At 43.9% G+C, this 27,500-nt stretch overlaps 3 protein-coding genes across 5 annotated transcripts in view; all 3 read left to right on the top strand.

The window, feature by feature from the left end:
- The window catches only part of fras1 (Fraser extracellular matrix complex subunit 1), a 253,885-nt gene extending 239,988 nt beyond the window's left edge, over positions 1 to 13,897 (top strand). The window contains exons 60-74 of the mRNA XM_063195280.1: positions 146 to 302; positions 611 to 811; positions 924 to 1,111; positions 1,676 to 1,951; positions 2,764 to 2,996; positions 3,589 to 3,749; positions 7,098 to 7,312; positions 8,480 to 8,630; positions 9,701 to 9,808; positions 10,143 to 10,302; positions 10,768 to 10,884; positions 11,235 to 11,401; positions 11,876 to 12,081; positions 12,415 to 12,561; positions 13,091 to 13,897. Of these exons, the coding sequence (XP_063051350.1) occupies positions 146 to 302; positions 611 to 811; positions 924 to 1,111; positions 1,676 to 1,951; positions 2,764 to 2,996; positions 3,589 to 3,749; positions 7,098 to 7,312; positions 8,480 to 8,630; positions 9,701 to 9,808; positions 10,143 to 10,302; positions 10,768 to 10,884; positions 11,235 to 11,401; positions 11,876 to 12,081; positions 12,415 to 12,561; positions 13,091 to 13,756 (3,153 nt within the window). The 3' untranslated portion in view covers positions 13,757 to 13,897. The remainder of the gene's footprint in view (positions 1 to 145; positions 303 to 610; positions 812 to 923; positions 1,112 to 1,675; positions 1,952 to 2,763; positions 2,997 to 3,588; positions 3,750 to 7,097; positions 7,313 to 8,479; positions 8,631 to 9,700; positions 9,809 to 10,142; positions 10,303 to 10,767; positions 10,885 to 11,234; positions 11,402 to 11,875; positions 12,082 to 12,414; positions 12,562 to 13,090) is intronic.
- Positions 13,898 to 17,621: 3,724 nt separating this feature from the next.
- Positions 17,622 to 24,488, top strand: anxa3a (annexin A3a). Of its 3 annotated transcripts, none has more exons than XM_063194449.1 (14): positions 17,622 to 17,677; positions 18,052 to 18,093; positions 18,573 to 18,620; positions 18,712 to 18,799; positions 19,504 to 19,598; positions 19,714 to 19,827; positions 20,218 to 20,308; positions 20,949 to 21,028; positions 21,277 to 21,333; positions 21,427 to 21,520; positions 21,759 to 21,854; positions 22,013 to 22,071; positions 23,310 to 23,432; positions 24,041 to 24,488. In XM_063194449.1, exons 2-14 carry the CDS (start codon positions 18,076 to 18,078, stop codon positions 24,101 to 24,103), a joined length of 1,026 nt encoding a protein of 341 aa, XP_063050519.1. In that variant the 5' UTR covers positions 17,622 to 17,677; positions 18,052 to 18,075; the 3' UTR covers positions 24,104 to 24,488. The 3 variants fall into 3 exon arrangements, with proteins under 3 accessions (XP_063050519.1, XP_063050520.1, XP_063050518.1); XM_063194450.1 differs by having other exon boundaries at positions 17,640 to 17,677; positions 18,039 to 18,093; positions 23,692 to 24,488; XM_063194448.1 differs by having other exon boundaries at positions 17,640 to 17,677; positions 18,039 to 18,093; positions 24,041 to 24,487.
- Positions 24,489 to 24,660: 172 nt separating this feature from the next.
- On the top strand, positions 24,661 to 27,380 carry LOC134445365 (uncharacterized). Its single transcript, XM_063194447.1, has 4 exons — positions 24,661 to 25,377; positions 25,487 to 25,651; positions 26,260 to 26,340; positions 26,910 to 27,380. Exons 1-4 carry the CDS (start codon positions 24,888 to 24,890, stop codon positions 26,972 to 26,974), a joined length of 801 nt encoding a protein of 266 aa, XP_063050517.1. The 5' UTR covers positions 24,661 to 24,887; the 3' UTR covers positions 26,975 to 27,380.
- The last annotated feature ends 120 nt before the right edge of the window (positions 27,381 to 27,500 follow it).

Genomic DNA, 27,500 nt, shown 5'->3' with positions numbered 1-27,500 from the left:
TTTTGTGGAAAGCAATACAAGCAGTTACCATACCAGATGGCCTCTGAACATTATTCACTAAATGGATTTTTTGTTTTTGTTCAACGTGAATGGAGATGAGTAAAGGGCTTTTTGCAGCACTGATCGGGATGCTTTTGTCTTGCAGGTGAAAAACTGCACGGTGCACATTAACGACGACTCTGTGTTTGAGCCGGAGGAGGAGTTTCAGGTACACCTGGGGTCCCCACAGGGTGACCACTGGGGCGGAGCCATGATCGGTGTGAATGACATTGTCACTGTCACCATCACCAATGACGAAGATGGTAAACTTTAAGACACTTAAGAGGTGTCTCAGCACAAAGTGTTATTTGGTTCATTTTTGTCAGGAGTAAAAAAAAAGATGAAGTCCTTTTGTCATGTTGAGTTTCAACATTTTACGTTGAATGTGACTAAAAAGAATTTACTGTTGTTGGACATGAATGGGTTCAGTCAAACATGGATGTGTTTAGCTAGTGTGAAGAAACTGTACACCTGACTATTAGTTACAATTAAACAGATTTTTAACAGACATCATGATATGACTATAGAACAATTTCTTACTAATGTCACGGCCATGGGTTTCCCCTTCCAGCCCCCACCATTGAGTTCGAGCAGGCCTCCTACCAGGTCCGCGAGCCCCCGGGCCCGGATGGGATCGAGGTGCTCAATATCAAGGTGATCCGCAAAGGAGACCTGGACCGCACCTCCAAGATCCGCTGCAGCACCCGGGACGGCTCAGCCCAGTCCGGAGTGGACTACAACCCCAAGAGCAGAGTCCTCAAGTTCAGTCCGGGTCAGTGTCCTGTGTGAAGCATCTGGTTCTGGTTGAGATGTTATTGTGAAAGTTTTTTTTTCCAGGGGGCACTTTTTTGAAATGTCCTTTGATGTGTTCCCTGTCCCTGCAGGAATGGACCACATTCTGTTCAAGGTTGAGATTCTGTCCAATGAGGATAGGGAGTGGCACGAGTCCTTCTCATTGGTCCTTGGCCCGGATGATCCCGTGGAAGCTGTGCTGGGAGAGATCACCATGGCAACAGTGACTATTTTGGACCAGGAGGCTGCGGGAAGTCTTATCCTGCCAACTCCACCAATAGTGAGAAACAGCCGTTCCACTCGCATGTGCCTTCTCCCTACATTCATTCAACAGTATAGCACAAAAGGATATAATTCGATATAAACATACCACATTAATGCATGTGTCAAGTAAAATCAGAATGTCAATACAAAAGACTAAAAAGCAAGGAATACCTCTTTCAAAAGCCATTCATATATCTTCTGACCTGTGATGAAAAGCACTATTAAACAGTAGAAGAAACATCAGTTACACGTAACTAGACACCGGTGTAATACGTATGACATAACAGTGTCATAATCGTGTCAAAAACAGTGTCATGACACAGTCTTGGATGAGTCATAAACATGATGTCAATGTCATGTGTTGACATTGTTAGAGATGTGTTTACCATCACCGAATGTCACTTTATGACAAAGTCATAAAATGTTTATGTTTATGTTAACGAAACATCCACATAGTAAGGACCTCTTCTAACTTTATTTTAGCAATTTGCAAAATGCAATACTCAGATGTGATTGACGTTGTGCTGAGATGCCAAGCATTGTCCTCTCCCTTTGTAACCTGTTGTGACCCTCTGTGAAGGTGGTCTCCCTGTCCGACTATGACAACGTGCAAGAGGTCACCAAGGAAGGCAGCAAGAAGACCCCGTCTCCCGGCTACCCTCTGGTCTGCGTGACCCCCTGCGACCCCCACTACCCCAAGTACTCTGTCACCAAGGGGCGCTGCGAGGACGCCGGCATCAACCAGACCTCCATCCACTTCAGCTGGGAAGTGGCCGCCCCGACAGACGCCAGTGGTGCCCGCTCGCCCTTCGAGACTGTGACCGACACCACGCCATACACCAGCGTAAACCACATGGTGAGAGAACTAAAGATCCCTTTGCTGTTGTCTTTCACTCCTGATGGAGTTGCTGTGTGTGCATGCGCGTATCCTGCAGAGACGAGAAACGCTTTAGTATTTGGCAGCCATTTGCACAAAGATAATTATTTCATTGTTGCATGCATTTTACTTTGTAGTTTATTTTGTTTATAAAGGCCCATGTACAATGGTAGCTTTAGGAATAAATGTAGGTCTTGCATAGTTTAAGAGGTCAAATCTTGTCTGTGTGTGTGTGTGTGTGTGTGTGTGTGTGTGTGTGTGTGTGTGTGTGTGTGTGTGTGTGTGTGTGTGTGTGTGTGTGTGTGTCTGTGTGCATGCACTGGTTACCATCCACCTGCAAAGTCTTGGATATGTGCATACTCCCAACCACTATTTGCTTATGAATGCATGTCTGCTTCTTCATATATTTAAGTCCTGGACAACATCTACTTCAGTTATGGTAGATGGTAAATGGACTGCATTTGTACAGTTATTTGTACATTTGTACCTTTGAGCACTCAAAGCGCTTTACATGGTATGCCTCACATTCACCCGTTCACACTCACATTCACACACCAATGGCAGTGGCTGTCATGCAGGGTATTACCCTGCCACCAGGAGCAATGTGGGGTTAAGTATCTTGCTCAAGGATACATCGATGGGGTCAGGCAGAGCGGGGCTCGAACCTGCAACCTTTGGCTCCTCTACCACCTGAGCCACCAGCGCCGCCCCACGCCCCCCAAACATCTAGTTTGCCAGGCTATTGTGTTGTATACTGAAGCATGCATGTGTCTACTCCTTCATATATCCAGGTCCTGGACAGCATCTACTTCAGCCGGCGCTTCCATGTGCGCTGCGTGGCGCAGGCGCGGGACAAGGCGGGTCACCTGGGCACGCCGCTGCGCAGCAACATCGCCACCATCGGCACCGAGGGCTCCATCTGCCACACCCCCGTCACCACGGGGACCGCCCGCGGCTTCCAGGCGCAGTCCTTCATCGCCACCCTCAAGTACCTGGACGTCAAGCACAAGGAGCACCCCAACAGGTGAGCACACACGAATGCTAAATGGAATTGGTTAAATGTTAAACCAATGGACGTTCATTTTTGCGTCAAATTACGTACAAGTATCTCACATGATCTAGAGTAGCATGGCCGGTTCTAGGCAATTTGGTGCCCTAGGCGAGCACCGATCTTTCCTTTTAGTGGAATTTGAAATTGGCATCTGTAAACATGGTGTCATACATCTGAGTGAGCACAGCTGATCTAGTACCATGTTTATGTACTGAGTGCCAATAAAAAATCCTTGTCGATGTAAAGTGAAATTCTGTGGGCCTTGGTGGCCCCGAGGACATAGTCTGCCTATGCCTAGCGCCATTCCTGGAGAGTAGAACTAACTGGCTCGGCTCAAGGAGCATGGCAACAGGTGAGCATTCAGGAAGGGCTAAACACACCTTACGAAGGGCAATAACCGTGTGTGTGTGTGTGTGTGTGCGCGTGCGTGTGTGTTTGTGAATGTGTGTGTGTGTGTGTGTGTGTGTGTGTGTTTGTGTGTGCGTGCGTGCGTGCGTGCGTGCGTGCGTGCGTGCGTGCGTGCGTGTGCGTGCGTGTGCGTGCGTGCGTGTTGTATCTGTGTCAGGATCCACATCTCGGTGCAGATCCCTCACCAAGACGGTATGCTCCCCCTGGTGTCCACCATGCCGCTGCACAACCTGCACTTCCTGCTCTCCGAGTCCATCTACCGCCACCAGCACATCTGCTCCAACCTCGTCACCATCAAGGACCTGCAGGGCATCTCAGGTAGGAGAGTGCAGCTCTCAGAGTGACACTTCCCATACCGTGGCAGTCATAAGGACACTATAGATGAGTTATGACTAGTTACAGGGAGGATAACAGCTGGGAGGGGAGGGACACTCCCCATACCGTGACAGTCATAAGGACACTATAGATGAGTTACTGTATGACCAGCTAGTGTTACAGGGAGGATAACAGCTGCACAGTGACACTTCCCACACCGAGATGGTAACAAGGACACTATAGATGAGTTACTGTATGACCAGCTAGTGTTACAGCATCTGATCCATCCTCGTCACCATCAAGGACCTGCAGGGCATCTCAGGTAGGAGAGTGCAGCTCTCAGAGTGACACTCCCCATACCGTGACAGTCATAAGGACACTATAGATGAGTTACTGTTACAGCGTCTGCTCCAACATGGTCACCATCAAGGAGCTGCAATGCACCTCAGGTACAAGACAACACATGCCGAGTGACACTGTGCATTATACACATTGTGACACGAGGGATACCCAGAGCCATCTAATAACAGAGTTACGTCACTCCCATAGACCTCTATGGACCAATCTTTCCACAGCAATGGCGGCTCTCATGGAGCCTCACGGAGCGTTAACATGGAAATCCTCATTGACTTTAGTTATATTAGAAGTTACTTAGTTCTAGGAGGTGGCCGTAGAACACAGAAAATGTGGTAAAGGTAATGTAATTTGTTTGTACTTAATCTTTGTTTGGTATGTGATGGTTCTGTGTTAGTTTCCAACGAACAGAAGTTTACTGTTAAGAAACATTTTAATTTACGCGAATCACATCACCAACCGACTTCCTGGTCCCCGGTTTGCACAACTCTGTTATTAGATGGCTCTGGGGATACCAGAGATGAGTCATGACACTAAGGACACGTTAGTGCCAGGGTGGCGAACTGTTTTCATTCGAGGGCCACTTCAAATTTTAGAAAGTACTTCAAAGGACGTACTATGAACACATACCAAGATTTCCCCCTGCGCTTATAGTGAAGGCATATTGAAGGTAGCCACCTTTACAACAGACCACACATTCTAAGATTTCTTTACAAAACGTCATATTTTATATGGAACTGCATAACATTAAAATTATATTTTGGGCCGGATAAGAGGACCCTCTACCTCCTTAACTTCCTTAATTTCCCCTCTTAAGGGCCGTACACACACGTCGCTACTAGTTACTCGCTCAGCGGATGAAGTCAATAGAATGTCGATGTGTTCCAGCGAGACTCGCAGGCGAGTAGGCGAGCACTGTACAAGCGATGCGATGTGGGCGGATTCCGAGTTGAAAATATTTTATCTTTGAGCGAGGCGAGTTAGCGAGTTACCAATTGGAATGCAGAGTTTGGAGTAATTCTCGCTTGTTCATTGGCAGTTAAAGCCGCGGGAACTTTCAACGAACGTTCCATGAAAGGGTGGCGAGTATGCGAGCAAGCGAAAAGCTAGCTTTGTGTGTGTACGCCGCTTTAAGATAGACTAGTCGCGTCAGTCACTAGGGGGACCAGGGGCTGTTCACTCAAGGAACTTGCTACTAGCCACAACTGGCTAACCCTAACCACGGGACAGTGCAAAATGAATGGGTGTCAATGGAGTTTTTTACCATTATAATTTTTGTGATTTTTTATAATTTTTTGTCCTGAAATATTAATATTAAGTTCGAAGCTAGAAATAATAAGACCCCATTTGAGTAGCGTTTCGATTATTTTGCGCCACTAGATTATTATATACTGGGTCACAAAGCTCAATTTTTATGGGGCCAAACCCATAAACATTAGCACGATGCTAGCGAGTACAGGTTGAAATCTTCTAACCTGCTGTAAAACTACACACCTGAACGATTTGTCAATACAGCCTATTGTTAAACAACAGTCATAGTGCTTACCAGGAATGTTTTGTTGATAATATTTGTGACTGAAAATGGCAGTAGCAATGTATTTAGCATGGGTTCCCCTTTCCATTCCATACATTTTCCCACATGAAGGACTGGCCTACGCTCGTTACTGCAGTATGCATGCAAAGCTAACTGGCTACAATAGGAACCAATGAGACTGAGCCTTCTCCCTGTGTTCTAATTTCTCTGGGGGGACCCATACCTACTTGTCATCACCAAAGGCCTGCGGGCCATCCCATGTAAGGGGACGTCTGCAAAGTGACCCTGTGCACTTCATGCACAAGGAAAGTGTTGTAGTACTAGGTACACATTAGAGACTAGAGACGTTGTGAGGCTAGCATCTTCTCCAAACGTGGTCATGATCAAGTACCTCCATGAGAACCACCAATTATTACAAATGTCACAGGACCACAATGTGACCGCTGTTGCGCAAGAAACAGCATTTAAGCCAGGGACATGTTTGTCTAGCATTTACCCTGCTTCACTCTACTCAACAACTTAGGAATGTGAGCTCCCACAACTTGGGAACATGAATAACTTTATAGGGACACAAGGAACAAGTGAGTGTCACACATGGTCACTATCAAAGACCAGCTCACTCTATGGAGCACGGATCACAGCTTGCAGTAGCCTACCATATTTAGTAGAGTAGAACATTGGTAATTATGAAAGTTGGCAAAAGCTTTGAAATTTCCTCTGAAAATGTGAAATACATATCAGGCTATAAATATCCAATGAGCGTGTAAAATCTCTCAAGGTCGTGAAATATGTATGCACCCTAAAGACACGCACACCCTACCAAGAAGAAAAAATGATTCCAGACAAGAATGTCTGGTTTCATCACCACAGTCAGGCATTAACGATGAGTGAGAATTTTGTCTACGTTTAATTAATAACTACATATAAGAGTTAGCATGCAGTGTGTGAAATGCAGTGCTGAAATAGCGTAGCCATGGCACGTGAGATCTGGCGTGGGACACCTTGTTGGATTTACTATTTGCTATTAGGTAAGGCAAGGCAAGGCAATTTAGACAAAGAGCATAAAAGCATAAAAACAATAGCAGCACAATGTGTGCTGTAAAAGAAGATAAATGCACATGGCAAAGGCAGATAAAAAAAAGATTGTAAAAAAATCTGAAGAACACGCTCTGAAACACTTTCATTATTACAGGAAATATGGAATTCATGTAAAATATGGAATTCTCGTTTCTCGTGGAATTTTCTCACAATGATTTACAGTACTCAGGACAGCAATATCTCTGTCTGTCTGTCCGTCTCTCTGTTTGTCTGTCTGTCTGTCTACAGGACTCAACAATGTCTCTGTCTGTCTGTCCGCCTCTCCATTTGTCTGTCTGTCTGTCTGTCTGTCTGTCTGTCTGTCTGTCTGTCTGTCTGTCTACATGACTCAACAAGGTCTCTGTCTGTCTGTCTTTGCTCTACAGAGACAGGCTTCCTAGATGATGTGTCCTATGACAGCATTTCCCTGGGCCCTGGCTATGACCGGCCGTACCAGTTCAACCCCGGCGTGCGGGAGCCCAAGACCATCCAGCTCTACAAGCACCTCAACCTGAAGAGCTGCATCTGGACGTTTGACGCCTACTATGACATGACCGAGCTCATTGACGTCTGTGGCGGATCTGTCACAGCCGACTTCCAGGTCAATAAATTACATTTTCCATAGCACTTAGCATAGCACATCCAGATGGGATTGCTGTCGATCCCACTCACGCCCACCCACTCCCCCTCACTCAACTACACCACAACAACAGTGTGGTGTGACATTGCTGAAAATGTTAAGTAACAGATTAAGGCATGGTTGTTACAATGTCTGGGACAATAGACCTATAGCAGAGACTCTGCATATAAGGGTTTTTAAATTGTCGTCAGGATCAATAAAGTGTCTCTATACTGCTCTTTTCTACGTATATGGCACTGTACTGTCAGGAAGCCAATGTCCTGTCATATTATTGATTCTCACTTTGCCCTAAATACTAGATCAATTCAGCACAACTACCTGACTGTTTGGCATTATGTTTACATCCTGCAAGCCACCAGAAACCCATATTTGTTTAAATAGCTACAGTAGTATGAAACACCTACACCGAGACAGCCCATGATCTAATACAATGAGCTCCCTTGAGTTGAATTGTGTTAGCCCAGTTCCCTACTAGCAAGTCATTTGTTTGTCATTTTACTACCTTTGGGGACAAATGGTACGTGCCTCCAGGGTACCAGACTGGGGCGGGGAAGTGATTTGCCTGTGACCTGCCCTGCAGTCCATTTAAATGAGCTAGTAGTCACACCTGTCAGCAGTGCTTGGCTGTTTTTAATGCTCGAACGGGCTCTGAATTGGTTTGATGTTGGAGCTTTTCCAAAGAGTCGAATCTATGAAACGGGCATATGAAGTCATTAATTCTTGGGGTCCAGTAATGAGATTAATTCATCATATCGGCTAATGTAATTTATCGCTCGTATTGTCCCAGCTGTTGGCTTTTACAACTTTTTGTGGTCCTACTCAGAAGTAAAAAAAAAAGAGATAAAATTAATCAAATGAAAAGACCTGCGCATTCTGAATTATTCCTAATTTGATCAATCATAATTTAATAATTCACCAACCCCCTCCATTCATAATTCACACCCTCTTAGGGAAATCATATTAGTGGAAAAAGAATTATATTTCGCCTCACCTCACAAAAAAACTTCTCTCCATACCCCTGTGTGGTGTGTGTGTGTGTGTGTGTGTGTGTGTGTGTGTGTGTGTGTGTGTGTGTGTGTGTGTGTGTGTGTGTGTGTGTGTGTGTGTGTGTGTGTGTGTGTTTTCCAGGTGCGGGACTCTGCCCAGTCCTTCCTCACGGTGCAGGTTCCTCTGTATGTGTCCTACATCTACGTGACTGCCCCGCGAGGATGGGCCTCACTGGAGCACCACACAGAGATGGAGTTCTCCTTCTTCTACGACACCGTGCTCTGGAGAACAGGTAGCTTACACTAACCTGATTATCAAAGGTTACCGATACCTAAAGGTTCCCGGTTCAATGCCCGACCGGACCACGGCTGAAGTGCCCTTGAGCAAGGCACCTAACCCCCACACTGCCCCCCGGCGCCGCTCAGCTGGCAGCCCACTGCTACGGACTAGTGTGTGTACTTCAATGTGATTCTCTAGTCCAAATGGGATAAAGTGCAGAGAAAGAATTTCCCCTATGGGACCAAAATTGACTCCAATTGGCTCCAAAAAATTGACCAAGAGCATTACAATTAACATTTCTCAAATGACACGGTTGACCCGCCTCCCTTAGTTTGCTAATAATTGTTTGCTTCCCGACAAAGTGGGAGGAGTTCCTGATTTTTCGGGAGCTGAGAAACTATTTGTATTGCTCTTGACCTGACTAGAAGCAATGCTGAAGGTGTTGCGTCACTAGGAGGGCACGGCCTGGCTAAGCTGATACTGAATAACAGATCAAGATATACAGTAGACTCTGTCCCAAATGTTAGCACTTGACTACGTGGTGTGCTACATACCATGTGAGCTGCAAAGTCCTGTCCCCCATAGTCCAGTGATTCTCAAAGTGCGGGCCTTGAAGGTATTCCAAGTGGGCCTTAAAATCATTTTGTAAAGAAATCAAAATAATATTTGTGTGTGTTGCTGTAAAAAGTATATTTACTTAATTTTTCTTGTTTATTGGATCAGAGGTGGGCCCCGAACATTTGTCAACATTTGCCAGCGGGCCCCAAGTTGGAAAAGGTTGGGAATTCCTGCCCTAGTCCACAAGCAGAGGTGTCATTCAGGGGGGTTAAGTGTGACTGAGTCACCGGGGCCCCATGTAGTATATAGGGGACCCACACACAGTACGATTTAGGAAGATATATGGGGGGGGGGGTCCATTGGAGTTGATTGTACATAGGGCCCCTAGTCCACAAGTGTTGACCCTGGTGTTCCCTCAGACAGTAGTGGCTATGCCTTTGTAGACTCATCAGTAATCGCTAGTTCTATATCTTCTCTGTGTGCGTTCATGCAATGCAACTCAGTGTCTCCTTTGTCTTCCAATAGGTATTCAGACTGACAGCGTGCTATCTGCCAGGCTCCAGATCATAAGGATTTTCATCAGGGAAGATGGGCGCCTGGTTATCGAGTTTAAAACACATGCCAAATTTAGAGGTAAGTTGTTCTTTTGATCAAGTACATTCATAATTTATGACATGGACTCCTATTGTGTTTGCCTGTGTTAGTGCATCACTTGTGTATTAAGATTCTAATGCTATGGGGGGGCACTGGGGCACAACACGCTAAGCCCCCCACATTTGGGCTTGCATGTCCATGGGGACCCCGGTTCGAGTCCGGCCGGGGTCGTTTCCCAGCCCTACCCCATGTCTCTCTCCTGCTCATTTCCTGTCTCCTCTCACACTGTCCTTTCATAAAAAGCCCCCAAAACATACTTAACAGAAAAAAAGATTCTAATGCTACGACATTCTGTTCCTTCCTCCCAATCCAGGCCAATTTATCCCAGAGCACCACACGCTTCCTGGGCACAAGTCCCACCTCATGGCCCCAGACCACCTGGGTGGCATTGAGTTTGACCTGCAGCTCCTATGGAGCGCCCAGACCTTCGACTCCCCTTATCAGCTCTGGAGGGCCACAAGCTCCTACAGCAGGTACAGCGGGAGCCCTGAACCTGGATGAACTTGTTTGACTGATAAACACGTCAGTTGGCTGAAATGACAACACCAATAGCCAGTTGTTAGAAGGTTTGACCCCATAAGACATGGCCCCTGAGCCCTGTTATGAATTTGCAGTTACCAGAATGGCAATGACCGAGTCGTAATATATTTCTATAGACTGTGTGAAATGTCATAGTAGTGTTAGTACTATGGTAGCTAGCTAAGTATTTTCCATTCCACTAGAGGGACTGTGCATTATCAGGACATGACCTCTTAATGCACAAAGGGTGCAACAATCTTAAAATGTTTAGTCAGCATGTCAACATTCATGTATACACATATGTACCTGTGAGTGCTCACCAAAAAAGAATCTTCTGTTTAATACGCAAGGCCATGTAGCTCTGCTGACAGTGTTGCAGCTGCTGAAGTGTTTCTGTGTCTGTGTTTGTTTCTTTGCAGGAAGGACTACTCAGGGGAGTACACGGTTTTCCTCATCCCCTGCACCGTGCAGCCAACCCAGCCCTGGATAGATCCTGGCGACAAGCCCTTGTCCTGCACCGCCCATGCCCCAGAGAAGTATGTCCTCTCTCAGACCACAAACAAACACAATGACATACAGTAAAAAGCGTGTTAAAAGTTATATTGTATACGGCTCTAAATGCACTCCAATTTGTGTTTGCATTGCTATATATCTTTATTTGTTGCGTTGTTTGCTTAAAGCAGACTTCCAGCCAATGCACACGCTACACTTGACTTGTTGGTACCCGAAGCCGTGACACAACTATGGAATCAAATGGGGTGCTAAATTATGTACAGTTTGATCCCATACACAACTGCATGTTGAAATTGGCTGTAATTCTCTTTCAGGTAACTTGAGAATAACAGTATACTCTGCCTTATATTGTGGTTTCTAAATCTGTTTCTAGATTCCTGGTACCCATTGCCTTCCAGCAGACTAACCGTCCAGTGCCCGTGGTCTATTCGCTCAACACAGAGTTCCAGCTCTGCAACAATGACAAAGTGTTCATGATGGACCCCTCCACTGCTGACATGTCCATGGCTGAGATGGACTATAAAGGAGCTTTTTCAATGGGTAAAAAGCATCACATGTGCCTTTTCTAAGTTATTATTCCATAAAGAACACCTGCAGGGCTGGACTGGCATTTCCCGGTGGGCACTGTACCCTTGTGGGCCCCTATTTTCAGAAATGTTAAAAAAAAGGGTGCTGGGCCCACCGGTGAATCAGTTCTGCGTCGCCAATTATGAGGTGCCCCTTTAAGCCAAAAATGCCCGGGCCCTATTTCTTCCCCAGTCCAGCATTGACCTCCTGTAAAGACCACCATGAAAGAGTTCTGCTCTGCGAATGCTGCTAAGTGAGCCGTTTCTTTGGGAAGGAATGTCATGTATATGCTTGTCTTGCGTTCGCATTCCTATATTTTGAAATACAGCGCAATACCTATGCTTTCTTCTTGGCGTTCATCTTGAAGCACATGCCATCTGTCCATGTCATATGACAGTGTTGCTGCTGTTATTAACTTGACTGGTGTGAATATTTGTCGTCTTGCAGGTCAGACACTCTATGGCAGAGTGCTGTGGAACCCAGAACAGAACCTGAACGCGGCTTACAAGCTGCAGCTCGAGAAGGTATACCTATGCACAGGGAGAGATGGATACGTTCCCTTCTTCGACCCGACAGGAACGCTGTACAACGAAGGCCACCAGTACGGCTGCATTCAGCCTAACAAGCACCTCAAGCACAGATTCCTGCTGCTGGTACGTCAAGTCAAACCTGTTGTCATGATATCAGTGGTGTGACGAAAAAAAGTGCTCCGTTGTTCGACCGGTTTGTTTACTTCTGGCTGTGACATGGTGTGGTGTGAACCAGTTGCACCAAAAGAATCAAAAGAAAAAATATTCAAAGCATCTTAGATCTTACACCTGTCTATTTTGGTGTAATTTCAGATGTGTAATATAGCGCTGTATGTTTTGTGGTGTGATATGTGTGTGATATGTGCCATCCTGTCTGCAACCAAACTACCCACTTGGGGACAAAGAGCTAAACTGTACTGAACTAAACTTAAATATTTGCTTAATTTCCTCTCATAGGATCGTAAGCAGCCAGATGTCTGTGATCGCTACTTCCATGACGTCCCATTCGATGCCAACTTTGCCTCTGACAGCCCCGAGTTCCAGTCCATGGGTGCAATGCCTGGTGTCGATGGCTTCACAATGAAAGTCGATGCCCTTTACAAGGTCAGTATGGCATTTTTAATGTCATATTTAATGTAAGGTTTAGCGCCAACCATCCACTATGGAAAGCTTTCGTTTCAAGGCTGGACAAATTAAGCTTAAACACACTTAACCCCTTAGCACAGCGCTATGGCTCTCTGTAATGTCTTAGCAATGCTGTTATGTTGTAGTTAAGCATTTTCAGCAAGTGAATAGGGTTGCCGGCGACCCCATCTGCAGTAAGAGGCTACGAACACATGTCATACAGAGGCAGACAATCAAATAATAAAATGATTCATTAACAAAGACAAATAAGCCTTTTATTCACAGCAACAGATACAGCTACATACAGGATCACAGAGTAGGTGAAAAGTGGAAGAGAAGGCTTGTAAGGCGACTGTTGCTAATGTGTGTGTACATTGTCTTTGATCTGATAGCGATTCTAGATGCTGAGCATCACAGATGAAGTGAGGATTGAGTACAGGAGAGTCGGTATCAGTGCAGCCTCTGATATGTGTTTCTAGGTGCTGACAGCCTTGTTCCTCTTCTGCAGGTTGAGGCTGGTCACCAGTGGTACCTACAGGTCATCTACGTCATCGGACCTGAGTCCAAAACCAGCCCGCGGATCCAGCGCTCGCTCACCTACCAGCTGAAGCACGGCGGCCGCAGCGGCAGCCCCCACAGCAGCAGCAGCAGCAGCCTCGTCAGCCGCCGCAGCCGTAGCCGCCGCGACCTGGTGGACCGCTCGGGCCACCTGACGCTGGACGAGTCGCTGATCTACGACAACGAGGGCGACCAGGTGAAGAACGGCACCAACATGAAGACGCTGCGGCTGGACGTGGAGCCCGCCGCCACCTTCAACCGGCAGGTGGGCAGCTCCATCGGCGGCGGCGTGGCGGCCATCACGCTACTGGTGCTAGTGCTGCTAGCCACCTGCTTTGTGTTCCGGAAGTGCCGCGGTGCGGGCGCCGTGGGCGGTGGCGGCGGCAAGAAGAAGAAGAAGGCAGAGGAGTACCCGCTCAACACCAAGGTGGAGGTGTGCATCGAGCGGCTGGAGAAGAACCTCAACGCCGGCAAGCACTGCAACGTCAACGTGCGCAACGTCAACCTCCTCCACAAGAACCACGCCGACGGCTACAAGGTCAACGGCGTCAAGGTGAAACAGGTCAACCTGGAGGTCAAGCTGCACAACAACTTGAACGACGGCACTGAAGTCTGATGATCCTTTTGTTTTTCTTCTCCTTCACCGAGAGTATTTTATGGAAATCCTCCCCCCACCCGATCGCCCGTATCCCCCCCCCTTATTTTCTACCACTGTTTGTAATTATGAGATGAGATATTATTAATGTATTTTTATACGACCATGTGTGCGCGGGCCAGCGTGTACGTGTGTGCATGCGTACATGTGTGTGCGTACACCGTATGTGTGTGTGTGTGTGTGTGTGTGTGTGTGTGTGTGTGTGTGTGTGTGTGTGTGCGTGTCAGTCAGTCAGCTATGCAGCATTGATCATTTCACAACTGAGCTACCTCAGTGAAAGAACAACAAGACAACACTGAAAGAAGAGTCAAGCACCACTTTTACATGATGTCTTCTACCAGTCTCGCATCGCTGCAGTTATTTACATCCTCTTTGAGGCATTGCTTTTCTTTCAGGTACAGCAACATAATAATCACCTTGACGACATATAACCAGGGGGTAGCTCAGGCACTTGTACTTCATATCGCTTTGATGAATGATTCAGTTGTCTGGCAGGCATAGCAACAACTTTGAAAGTTATAGCACAGCCACTATTTAAAAAAGAATAATAATAAAGTGTGGACGAGGACAAAGTATTAAAGACACAGAAAAGTGCCAGCACTTTGGACAAAGAAAGCTGTGTAAATATTGTCTAAGAAGTGCAATTATCAGATGACGAGCTCATCACTCATTTGCTGCAGGTATGTGTGGAGCAGTGTTGCCAGATGGAAAATGATGAATTGTCGTACCGAACCCTAAAAAGTATAGTTTTTTGGGGGGCTTTTTGGGTGGAAATTATCGTACAAGACCCAAATTGTTGTTTCAAGACATCTAAATGAACTGAATGACAACTCTGAAATTATCGTACATCATGATTTTTTGATCGTACAGAGGACAAAGTGGACAAAATTATGGTACAGTACAAATACGATAATTATCGTACATCTGGCAACACTGGTGTGGAGTTTTTTTGTTGGCTCGTAGCCTCATGTATGTTCTTAGCTTTCTAATAAAAACCACTGGTGTGCCATAGATTACTGTCAAGTGCGATTTCTTTTTTCTCCAGTCTAAAAATCAAGCAGTAAGTCCAAAGCTTTTATTCTTAAAGTTATTGTAACCCATCAGAACACAGTCTGTAACTTTTATCATCCTGTGACGGAGCAAAAAAAAGTGTTTTGATGACCTGTGCACTTTGAAAAAAAAAAAAACTACTGTAGATTGTATTGTTTGTCCACTAGCTCCCTCCAAATGCTGTTTTGATCCTTTAACCACAATGTTGTGATGGTTAAAAAAATATCCTACTACTGTTTTATACTACGTGTACTCTACTGTTATATTCTTATCTGCCAAATAGCCCCATGTTTTTTTCCACATTTGTTAAATGTACAGACACAGTTATGTTCATTTTCTTTCTCATTTTATGTTGCTTAATGACATGTATTATGTGCATACAATAATATAACGTATGACTGTAGGCTATTATTATTATTATTATTTTAAGTAACTTTTCACATTACAATTAATTTCAATGCATCCATCATGGTGCTGGTTTGAAAGTCCTGGCTGTCGGATGCTAACCATAGCCATTCATCATTATTTAGATTTTTTGCCATACTGTACGTTTCTTGTTACTTGTTTAGTCTCCATCTGACTTATTTGTAATCAATCTCTTATGATTTATTTGTCTTTTGTCGGTATTTCGAGGTCAGCTTACAGAATGGTGTGCCTATCGCTTTGAGATTTTGGGAGATTGGATTGCATTATATTTTGGTGCTATCGTAAATAAGAATGCTCTAAACATGATGACTGTACTCTGTGCCTTTTTTAGTAATAAAAAAATGTGAAATACATTGTCCCCCGTTGTTGTTTTCTTGGGTCTAATGGATAATGGCAAAATATGCACCTACTGTATTTTGAAACAAACTTGAATAGAGGCTTTTAATGAAATTGACTGCTTCCAGTTTGAAACTATAGCTGAGAGTTACTGGACTCGGATGGTCTGTTGTTGATCTGTGGTTCAAAAGTAGGCTACCACAAAAAGGTATTGACGAGCTGAGAGAAAAAACAACAGGAAAACAAATGACCTACTGCTATAGTAATTGTATGTGATGTATTATGTGCTTCCACATGGTTAGTGTGTCTGGGAGCATGTCTATGTTCCCACAGCCCATTGGTCCCACATCACTAAGACTTTTGACATTATTTTTTAGGCCCTTGGTCCCACAGCCCATTGGTCCCACAGCGTATTCCTGCAGTTCCATGTTTCCTCATTTCTAAGAATTTATTCAAATTAAGGCCCTATGTTCCAAATGCACGTTCTCTTAGTTTACCCGGAAATGTGGGAACATTGAGTTGTAGAACATGGGGCCTATGCATGCCATTTTTCCGACACCCCTTAGGGCCGATTCGTCAATATTCCGAAAATTTCCCATTAATCCTACAGCCCACTAACTCGAAATAATTAAATGAAACCCTTTGCTCCGACAGCTCAATGTTCCGACCAATGGCTGTTTGGGGTTGGTCATCATCCCAGGTCGTATGTCCTGCTTTTCCCGGTGCCAAGTTTCAGCTGCATGCGCTGCGACGAGCACTAGATGCCGTCTGAGTCGGTCTTGCTGTGCTCTTACCAAAACCACCCCTAAACATAACCTGTCATTAATGCAATGTTGCCAAGTTTTACAATTGTGCCCTACCCAAAACCATTCCTAACCCTAACCTGTCAGTAGGCTATTGCAATGTTTCTGAGTTTTAAATTTGTGCCTTGACCAAAACTTTCCCTAAACCTAACCTGTCACAGACGGCAGCATGACCACTGCATAGGCTTCAGAGATGACGGTGATCTAAAGCAGCTTNTGGTCGGAACATTGGACTGTCGGGATAAAGGGTTTCATTTAATTGGTAAAAAGTTATCTGAGACTAAGTGCTGTAGGATCAATGGGAAATGTTCGGAACATTGACGCATCGGACCAATGGTGCGTCGGAAAAATGAGCGGACCCCAACATGGAGCGGCAGGAATAAGCTGTGGAACCATTGGGCCGTGGGAACATAGAGCTGACTCCAGTGTATCCACCAGCATCATGTTCTTCCTGTCCCTTTGTGTGGTTGCTAAGGAGGTTCCTTACCTGTAGTCACTGCACTGCTCAACCCAGTGACTCACTTTGTGCAGCTTGTGAATACCTGAGTGATGTCACTCCCACCATAATAGCCTGAGGCAGAGAGGAAATAGAATACCAGCTGTTGCATTCCTCACTTCCTGCTTGGAGAAATTGGTACAGGAGACAATACATGTTTAAGTTATATAGCCTACGCACAATAGCACATTGCTGTAGAAATAACAATAAAAAAACAAGCTAATCACACCTGTGTCAATCTACCTACATTCCAAATGAATCAAAATGTTAATTTGACATACAGTGCAAACCAGTCAATTGTTTAGCTGCATTAGTGATTTAATGGTATCATTACATCGGGTGCAATGTATCCTCATAACAATGATTTCCTATGAATCCTTTGTTGTAATTGTCCTTGTAAAGGGAAAAAAATGTCCTTGCAGATATTGCCCCCAAAATGAACTATCTCAATCAGGCAAAATCATGGGGGTGGTGGTTTAAGTTCATAGAATAAATTAAATTCCTTGATATTGGACTAAGGGAAATGGCGAGTGAATTAGATGCCTTGCATAAAACCCATCAGATTGATATCAGTCTATTCTACAACAGATGAAAGGCACAATTCACCTTACCATTATCATCATCCTTCATCAGTCCAGAGCCACACATAGCCTACGTCACGAAAAACAGGCTCGTATGGCTCGTGCAATCCTGGGACAGTAGGTTGAGAAGGGTGTGGTGCGTGAGAGGCTGACGCGCTACCCGGATATTCCGCCCGGATACCTGCCACAGGTAAGGCTGTAACGATGTGCTGTGCTTTTAACTTTACTTTTCTTAACAACTGTGGGCTTATTGGATACGTTATGAGGATGAATTTGAAAGAAAGTGTAGTTTAGTAAACTCCGGCGTAAAGCCGAAACATTCCCAAGTTCACCAAACTTCACTAGCCCACACGCGTTAAGGAAAGTTGGAAAGGCATCCTGAATGCCTAAGAACCTTACGTGCCTGCGTGTCTGATTCCGAACTTTGTGACATTTTTTTGTGAACTTGTGCTACACATGTCTGATGTCTTCGTATGCGAGTGTGCGTGTGATGGACACAAATCTAGGCTATAATGTTTCAAATTGCCACATTTTCCATGTCTGCTGTATAGGCCTACCCTTCAGGCGCGGTGCAGTCTTTTCCTCACGATGGCGACAGATTTATGGGTAGGTAGGCCCATTCTTTTTTTCCACATCTTATCTAGAGATGATGACTAGATACAGAATAGTTTACTGTTGCATACTAAATGGCTTTATTATTGTATACAAAACCGCAATGCACTGTACTTTCCTACACTATATTGTGCATGTTGTCACAATTCCTTCTCTTCCTCATGCTGCTGTCTACTTGAGAACTGGATTGAAACTTGTATTTCAGGGCACGCTCATCTCACAATACTTTTGTTTTGAATGTATTCACGTCACACCATAAATCAGTAGAAATTGTGAAACATTGCAAACACCTCCTCAAGAATGGCATGGCCTTTGGAGATTTCGCATACAGTAGCCTATATTATTGATTATGCCCATGCAATGATACGTGCCCATGGGATGGGTGGTCATCACGATCAACTCAACATTTTGATTTCCTATTAATGAATTGTACAGATCTGTGTTTCACTAAATGCATGCTTACTTCATTACAGGATGACTTGGCAAGCATTGTTGACGCACCAGACTCTTTCGCCATAAAGGTATTTTGATGTACAGTAAGCTACTAGATAGAGGAGTATAATAATGCAGTGTAATTATGTAATGCCACCTCATCTTCTGGTCATGTTACAGGGGAGTGATAAAGGCAGCGTCAAGGCCAAAGCAGATTTCAATGCTGGAGAGGATGTTGTGGCTTTGCGCAAAGCTATTGAGGGCTTAGGTAGGTTGATTATGCATTTCTTTTATGTTATTGTTGTATGGTGTTTCTTGTGTTAGACTATTACGGTATTTCTTTGAAACAATGGTTATTCATTTACCAGTGAGCACACCTAGGCACTAAGCAGGCATGCATGACATCAGTGTCACAGGTGGTATTACAATTGAACTATCAGTGTGCATTCTAATATGCAGACTCCCCCGTCCTCCACTTGTGCTTGTGGCGTCGCGTTTCGCGGACACCCCACCTCCGTGGAGAAAACATTACGTTTCCCCGCTGTCACCCTAGCCACAACATTTTTTTGGTGGACTATTCTTCATTAACCATCTTGTTTGCAAATGAGAAAAAGACATTAGAATTGAGCTTTTGCAAGATATTGAAATACAATGCTTTTGTCGGTGACGTCATCACAAGGCCATGAGGAGGCAAGGGAGGACGGGAGTCAGCATATTGGAATCCACCCCCAACCTGCTTAAGGGCTTGTGATGATCTTTCAGTACTGAAAGCGCCGCCAGGTTTAAATCCCAACCCTATGCATCAGGTAGTACCCAACCCCACATTGCCCCAGGGAGTGTAACCAATGCCATATAAACAGCCCTGTAGCCAATGCTCTGTTTTGGATAAAAGTGTCCGCTAAGTGTAATTTAATTTCATTTATGAGGAACTATTGACTGCTGATCATGATGGTCATATTATTGTCATTTCAGGTACAACAGACAAGACACTGATTGACATACTGTCTCATCGAAGCAGCAGCCAGCGTGAAGCCATCTGTAAAGCTTATCTTGCGGCCACCAATAGAGTAAGGAAAATCACTGTGTCTGCTGTGTGTGTGATGCGTGTCTGTGTCTGCGTGGCAGTTAAGGTAAAGATTTGCATGTCGGAGTGATAATATTTTGCCAACATTTCTGTGGTAGACTCTGGTAGACGATCTGAAAGGTGACACCCATGGCAATTTCGAGCGTCTGCTTGTAGCTCTTGCTACTCCACCAGACGTCTATGACGCCCAGGAGGTGATGCGAGCAATGGAAGTAAGGTCTCACTTGTTTTTATCTTTTACCTTCAAATGAAGATATTAAGGTTACACTTTACTTGACGCCGGCGTCTTACGTATGACATAATAGTGTCAAAACGGCGTCATAAGCATGATGTCAATATCATAAACGTTTTAGGGTCATGAAAAGTTGGGCTGTCTTTACCGGAAACTAATGTCTTTTAATGACAAAGTCATAAAATGTTATGATGTTGTGACTTACTGTTTGTGACACATGGATGACTGTGTTACGCCATTGTTATGACACTCTTATGTCATACATATGACACCGGCATCAAGTGTTACTGATATGAATGGCATACATTCAGTTGTAACGTACTCCATTCTTTAACATGCAATAATCCATTTGTTGTTATTCTTTCTTGAGGGCGTTGGAACAGAGGACAGCACCCTAATTGAGATATTTGCCTCTAGAACTAATCAGCAAGTCAAGGCGCTCGCCGCTGCATATTTGGAAGGTACATTTATTGAGGTGGAACAGCACAATGAACTGCTTATGTTTTTTTTCATCGTGGAAAATAATGTTGGGGAATTATTAAGTAGCCTCATAATAAGCAGCGTTCCTCTGGTGCAGGGATGTCAAACTCAGGCCCGGGGACCAAATTTGGCCCGCAGAGCCATTTTATTCGGCCCGCGAGATCATTTCAAATATGTATTACAGTTGGCCCACCTACACCATTAATGTTGAGCGTAACACAACTTGAACATGAAATTTGCTGTGTCACAAGATATGCAGACACATTTGAACTGACAAATATGATGGGAAAGAGTGTGTGTGAAACTTAACTACGCGTATGAAATGCATGCATGCACAATTTAAGTTCATTTTTTTAAATAATTGTTGAGTTCGGCCCTCGACTTCGTTCCAGATTTTGATTTTGGCCCTCAGTCAATTTGAGTTTGACACCCCTGCTCTGGTGGAACCCTGCTGTAGAAGTCGTTGAAAAGACTTTAGTACCATCGCACTACACCCCGACGGCATTACAGATAGTATTTAGTAACACATAACAACTTGTTCATTGCCATTGTGGTAACAGCTACATTGTAATAGAGGACTTTTGCCTCAATGGCATTGAAGTAAAGTATGTCATTCAACAGAGACGGAGAGAAAGTTGACCTTTGACCTGAAAAAGGAAGTCTCTGGACAGTTTGGCGATGCCCTTCTCCTTCTGGCTCAGGTAAAAGAAACGGACACCCTTTTACATGTATATTTGGAATAAGGTGGTATGGGGGTGCATGCCAGCACACCTGACCAAGGTTCGTGACTGGCTTGAGTCATTTTCCAACCCACCGCTCTCTCTCCCACTCACCTCCTGTCTACTCACACTGTTCTGGGTAAAGCAGATAAAGACCCATATGTTTTTCATAAAAAGAAGACGTTTTATATTTTAGCATAAATTGATGATGTACTATGCATTTTTTAAAGGGGAATCGAGATGAAAGCATTGCTGTGGATCAGAACATGGTCAAAGAAGATGCCAAGGTGCAGTATGCTTGCAAATGGGGTCTATAAATTAAACAGAGCTGTGGTTGTTTTATTTAACAAGTAATAATCGTATTGCTGTGTCCGTAACAGGCTCTATATGACGCTGGAGAGAAGAAATTGGGGACTGACGAAGACAAATTTATCGAGATCCTCTGCAAACGAAGCATACCTCAACTACGGCAAAGTACAAAAATACACACCTCAGTCGCACATGACAATTTATAGTGTGTGTGTGTGTGCGCATCTGTGTGTGTGTATGTGTCTGTGTGTGTGTGTGTGTGTGTGTGTGTGTGTGTGTGTGTATGTGAGTGTGTGTGTGTGTGTGTGAGAGAGAGAGAGAGAGAGAGAGAGAGAGAGAGAGAGAGGGGGGGGGGGGCAGAGTCAGAGAGAATGCTTGTTAATGTCGTCTTCTTCTTTCACAGCCTTTGTGGAGTACAAGGAAATCAGTGGAAGGACCCTTCAGAAGAGCATAGAGAGAGAGATGTCTGGTACCCTGGAGGAACTGTTGGTGGCCATCGGTAAAATAGCATCTTTTGCATTTGCATTTTCTTGTAATGATCATACTTTTGCACTGGTTGTACCATGCTTTCAGATGTACCAGACAGTTTCAAATCTTTATTGCTTGCATGGCTTTTGTCATGGCATTAAAGTGTTTTTTTTTACTAATTCTTTTCAGTGAAATGTGCGAAGAATGTTCCAGCATACTTCGCTGAGAGATTGCAATACAGTGTGAAGGTATGGTCATCCACCAAACAAATGTCATAATGGGGCACATCTACCCTAATAGTAGGGGTGTAAATAATAATCGAGATGCATCGATGTATTGACCGGCGATTTCGTATCGTGGGGCATTCTGAAGTATCGAAAATAATCAAATCACTGGCCCCTGTCCCAATGCCCTAGCGCCAAAACATAATAGAGGTGGAAAAGTAATTGGAAAGAATCGAAACAAATCGTATAGTGGGGAATTCTTAAGTATCGAAAATAATCGAATCCCTACATTAAGAAATCGATACCGTATCGTCATGGAAGCTATGATTTACACCGCTACCTAATAGTTAGGGAGCTGATGTTGGAACAAGAGGGTTTGGATCCTGCATCCTTATCTATGGCTGAAGTAGCTTTGTCTCAAGGATAGTATGTAAACTCATTGCTCCAGGAGCTATGACCTTTACCTAAATAAACAAAAGTCATTGTGGATTAACCAATCGAACATGACTGCAAAGCTCTAGCCTGATTATCATCGACTTTCAAATCTCTTTCGAGACTTGGGCTGACCAAGAGCATAACAATTAACATTTCCCAAACGGCATGGTTGACCCGCCTCCCTTGGTTTGTTACTGGTTGTTTGCTTCCCGAGAAAGTGGTAGGAGTTCCCGAAATTTCCGGAGCTCAGAAACGATATTTGTATTGCTCATGGCCTGATGAGAAGCAACACTGAAGGTTGAGTTTTCAGGCTTAACCCACACTTAGGAGATGGCTCTGTATGCTGTTGAAGCTCAAATGAATCAGATCACTCTTTTCTCTGACCAATGACAGACCTGACCTTTGAACCCACCACATCAAGCCATTGAAAATGCTCAATTTTATGCTAAAAACGGAATTCTCCAAGTTGTTAGCTTGACTAGACAACTGAAACTAGGAAAGGACGTATAGCTAGGCCCAGGATAATCAAAAGATAATCTAATGCAATATTAGCTTTATTGTTCTCTGTGGTATAGTATCTGATTCTGTCATCTTTTGCAAGTTGCTTTGGATATAGCATAGGCCTATCTGCTGAATGTGTATATAGTACAGTCTATGCCCTTCTCTTTAAAAACGCACTACCCTAACTTGTCCTGTGCACTCTGTGCATTTGCACATATTTTATGCTATTGATTATGTCCCCATTTGTACGTCACGTTTGATAAGAGCATCTGCTTAAATGTAACGCAATTTCCAGCTGAAATTGATCTGTATGTGCTACTTGACAGGGTGTCGGAACAGATGAGAAAACGCTGACCCGGATCATGGTCTGCCGCTCCGAACTAGACATGCTCGACATCAGAACCGAGTTTAAAAAACTTGCAGAAAAATCCCTTCATGATGCCATTGAGGTGAGTCGTAAAGGTTCTTCTCAACATGGGCTCTCATTGTGTTCGAAAATTGAGACTGTTTATTTACTAACCAAATATGTACTAATCTTATCTTATCTTAAACTTTTACTACAATACATACACAGTATGAATCACTGCCCGATGGAAATATTTGCACATGTTTAGTGCCAGTGATTCAGCTGTGTACTGTATAAACTCTATTGCTCTAGTGTTGTGGGACTAACTAACCTCTGGGGGGCTTTCTCTTGTTTGATCACAGTCGGACGTGTCGGGGAGCTTCGGGGATTGTTTGAAGATGATTTGTGGAGGGGAGGACTGACACAAAGTTGATTGTTGAATCGAATGAATGAGTGACTTTCTCTGAAATTCAAAAAATCTTTCAATATGTAATGGCCACTCCTGCGAGGGTCAGTCTAGCACTACAGCGATGCAGCATGGAATAGTAGCTGATGTCTATCTCAAGACACTCCAGTGGATATACTGTACCTTGAGCTTAAACATTATATAATGTTGTTGAAAATGTCATTTTGTACCAAATGCCTCTGTCTTCTGATGAAGTGTCCTGGTACAGTACTAGCCTGCTCATTCTATTGTCTTTTCATTTACAGTCAGACACCCACGGTAAATATAGGAAAACTCTGCTGAATATCTGTGGAGGAGATGACTTTTAGGAGGGACTGTGCATGTAGGATGCAGAGGTTGTTTTTGTTTTATTTTTTTATTTTTTATTTTACCTGCTGGGTGTTTATCACCATAGAATACAGATACAGTAATGTGATGCAATAACATCAGTTATTCCTTTGTATTTATGGGATTTCTTTGTAAAATATAACTGAAATATGAATAAAACGTTTGAACAAGAAAGACTGATTTAGAAGCATTATTGTTACCACCTTGTATTATTTTTATAGACCAGCATTATTGTTACTCTATAGGTTGTATATAGGCCTATTACAAACGCAGTAGCCATAAAAAAATAAAAAATAAAGAATTTAGGCCTACACGCCAATCATCAACTCTGCATGCGATGAATTGAAGAAACCCGCAGTTCATACAATAACAGGCATAAAACTCGAAATATGCAAAAAAGACTAACAAAAAAGAACAAATTAGGCCTACATCAGCTCAGATCAACATGGGCTCAGATCAGCCAATAGAGCCAAAAGACATTCGTAGAGCATCAACAGAGGCTTATAGAATTCTATTCTGTCTGAACGTTCTAGTTTGAAGATTCTAGTTTGAGCATTCTAATTTCAAAAGTAAATACATTGTCACTTTGACTTTGAATGAGCAAGACGCATCCACGGAAAGCCTTTTCTCCCAGCAATTACTGGATTTCTGGAATAATTACCTCATCTCAGTTTGAAAACCTTCATATTCACGTTTGCTTGGTAGTTTTGTGTAACAGAAAACATCTGCTGAGGCACAAATACTGATCCAAAAAAGTTCCTGACAATGGAGCCTGGCTGTTTTGGGAAGGTTGGGAAGGTTGTTCGTGAAGCCTTTTCCAGCCTCCTGGAGAGGACCCGACAGCGCAGAGGCGCAGAGCATCGCTGCAACAGCATCCCTTCCATGCAGGCCACCCCGAGCCTTACACACGGTAGAGGAGGGCTGGGTGCAGTGGAGGTAGGACTCGGAATCTCCTCCCAGAGCTGCCCCAGAAGAAGAGCCCGACTTCGGGCCTCCGGCTGGAGGACGAGTGGGGAGGAGACCAAAACCGAGCTTGAAAAAAAGCTCCGCGACACTATTTTGGATCTCCAAGAGAAACGACGGGCCCAAAGGACATGCTGGCTGAGACGTCCGGAACCGCTCCCCAAGGCATCTAACAAACCGGAGGAGCATGTCTTCGCGAGCGACCCCGTGACTGCTGAAGTCCCACAGGAGACAATAGAGGCAGCATCAGATACGCATGATGCGACTGGCGTCGATAATACCAATGTCCCAAGTAAGAACACAATTGGCACCACAATTATGAAGGAGGCTACATTGTAGGCTATGTTAGTTTTGAATGAAAAGAAGGCTAAGTGTGTGTTTTCCTCCTACCCATTCTGTAGGTTGCTGTCCCCTCAGGGGAAAGAAGGCCTACTCGAAGATGTGGGAGGACACTGTGCTCCTGGGCCTTGGCCTTGGCCTGACCATCACAAGTACCGCGCAGAGCTTTGGTAGCCTGCGCCAGCCAGGCAACCTGGGAATGCTAGTAGTCCCCATCAACACGAGGAGTAAGTACAGCCTAATTATATACGCCACACTCATCTATGTGATATAGGCTGAGTAAAATATTATCAAATCAAGTTAGGCTTTATTTAGCCTATTAGGTATAGCTCATTTCATACACAAAATGTAAACAAGTGTGCTTAAAAATGAAACACCAGCACAAGTACAGGTGACATGATCTAGATCAGGGGTGTCAAACTCAAATTGACAGAGGGCCAAACTCTATGAAAAGTAAATTGTACACACAGTCAATACTCATATTCAAACTTCACAAACAGATATCAAATCAGCTCAAATGTTCATGCTGTGAGCTGGTCTGGGCCCACTCATATTACTGTGACACACCAAATGTTATGTTCTTATTACGCTATATTGATGGTGTTTGTGGGACAACTGTAGGCTAGGCTTAATAGACATTTGAAATGATCTAACGGGCCAAATCGAATGACTCCACTGGCCAGATGTGGCCCCTTGGCCTGAGTTTGACATCCCTGGCGTAGACAGTAGTAATATTGTCGGTACACTAACTAGAACAGCAACAGAGACAGAGTAAAACGCTTCAGGGCGTGGTTTGTGATAGGCATGGTTTGATTTTGCTTTGCCTTTTTCACAGGACGTGTACCAGTGATGGGAGTGAGGGCTTTGTACTGGAGAGCAAAGCAAATGGGAGTGCTGATTGAAGGGATGGAAGAGGGTAAGTGACATGTAAACGCTATAGGCCTACAATGCACTGTTGAAAACTACAGTTAGGTTGAATAGGCCTATAGCCTTTCAATAACAGGATATGATTAAATATTCTTGCAAAGGTTTGTGAGCTGACTGTCAGGTTACCCACTGTGTCAAACATTTAAACATGTATTTTTTTTAAATAAATGTAAAGGTAACTAACTTCACAGAATAACTAACTAATCTGCAGTTGGTATAGTACACCCCTGTACCTCTTATGATTGAGCTGTACCACCACTGTACCTCTGATTCTGAGCTGGTTGGATCACATATGTGGCAGGATTTTTAGGTTTTAAGTTTTTGTTTTCAATAACATCAGATCAACAGTCCGGAAAAGAAAATATCCCTTTACTTTCACATTCACATTTTAGTGTCTAACAAGAGAGCCACAGATAGTTCATTACAACATTGAATGTGTTGCATAGTCTTGCTTTAACATGACTGAAAAGACAAGATAGGGAATAGTAATTCAATAAAATGTATTTGTCACATCCACAATTATAACTTGTACATTTTGCATCTTTTTTTCTATTTCAGGCGATGGTACCTGTACAGGCAGGCCTATTCCTTCTGGATTTGAAGATGCAGCCAGGGCATATTAGAAATACACAGCCATAGATGGGAACGGCGGCATACACCTTCGGGACTGGACATGATTTGTTGATGAACTATATTACATTGGACAATGGGGTTCACATATGGGGATAGATGTGGACATTCCTCATGTTTGGCAACAGGAGCTTACACCTACACCACCTACTGCACTTTATCACTGTGTAACCTAAATTTATTTAAAAAATGGATGGGAGTGGGGCACTTCTATCAGGTTGGACCATTTTGGATTTAGGGGTTCTGACATGGATTATGGTTTGATTCTTATTTGATATTCATCATTTTGATTAGGCTATTCACTTGACTAATTACGCTTTAACAAACATATTATTATTATTTACTATTATTTATTTTGACAAATAAAAATAAATGTATTTTACAATAAACACACATTATGTTGACCAGCAGCAATGATTCTTCTGGACTCTTTTTTTATTATTATTTTTACAACCCTGGGATAAAAAAATCTAAATCTATCCTGGATCTAAAACAGTTTTCATTCACTGGTCCTGATTA

The sequence above is a fragment of the Engraulis encrasicolus genome, chromosome 3, assembly GCF_034702125.1.
Source record: "Engraulis encrasicolus isolate BLACKSEA-1 chromosome 3, IST_EnEncr_1.0, whole genome shotgun sequence".
NCBI classification, from domain to species: domain Eukaryota; kingdom Metazoa; phylum Chordata; class Actinopteri; order Clupeiformes; family Engraulidae; genus Engraulis; species Engraulis encrasicolus.
The sequence above is the reverse complement of the archived record's forward strand: the minus strand, read 5'-3'. Positions and strand labels throughout refer to the sequence as shown.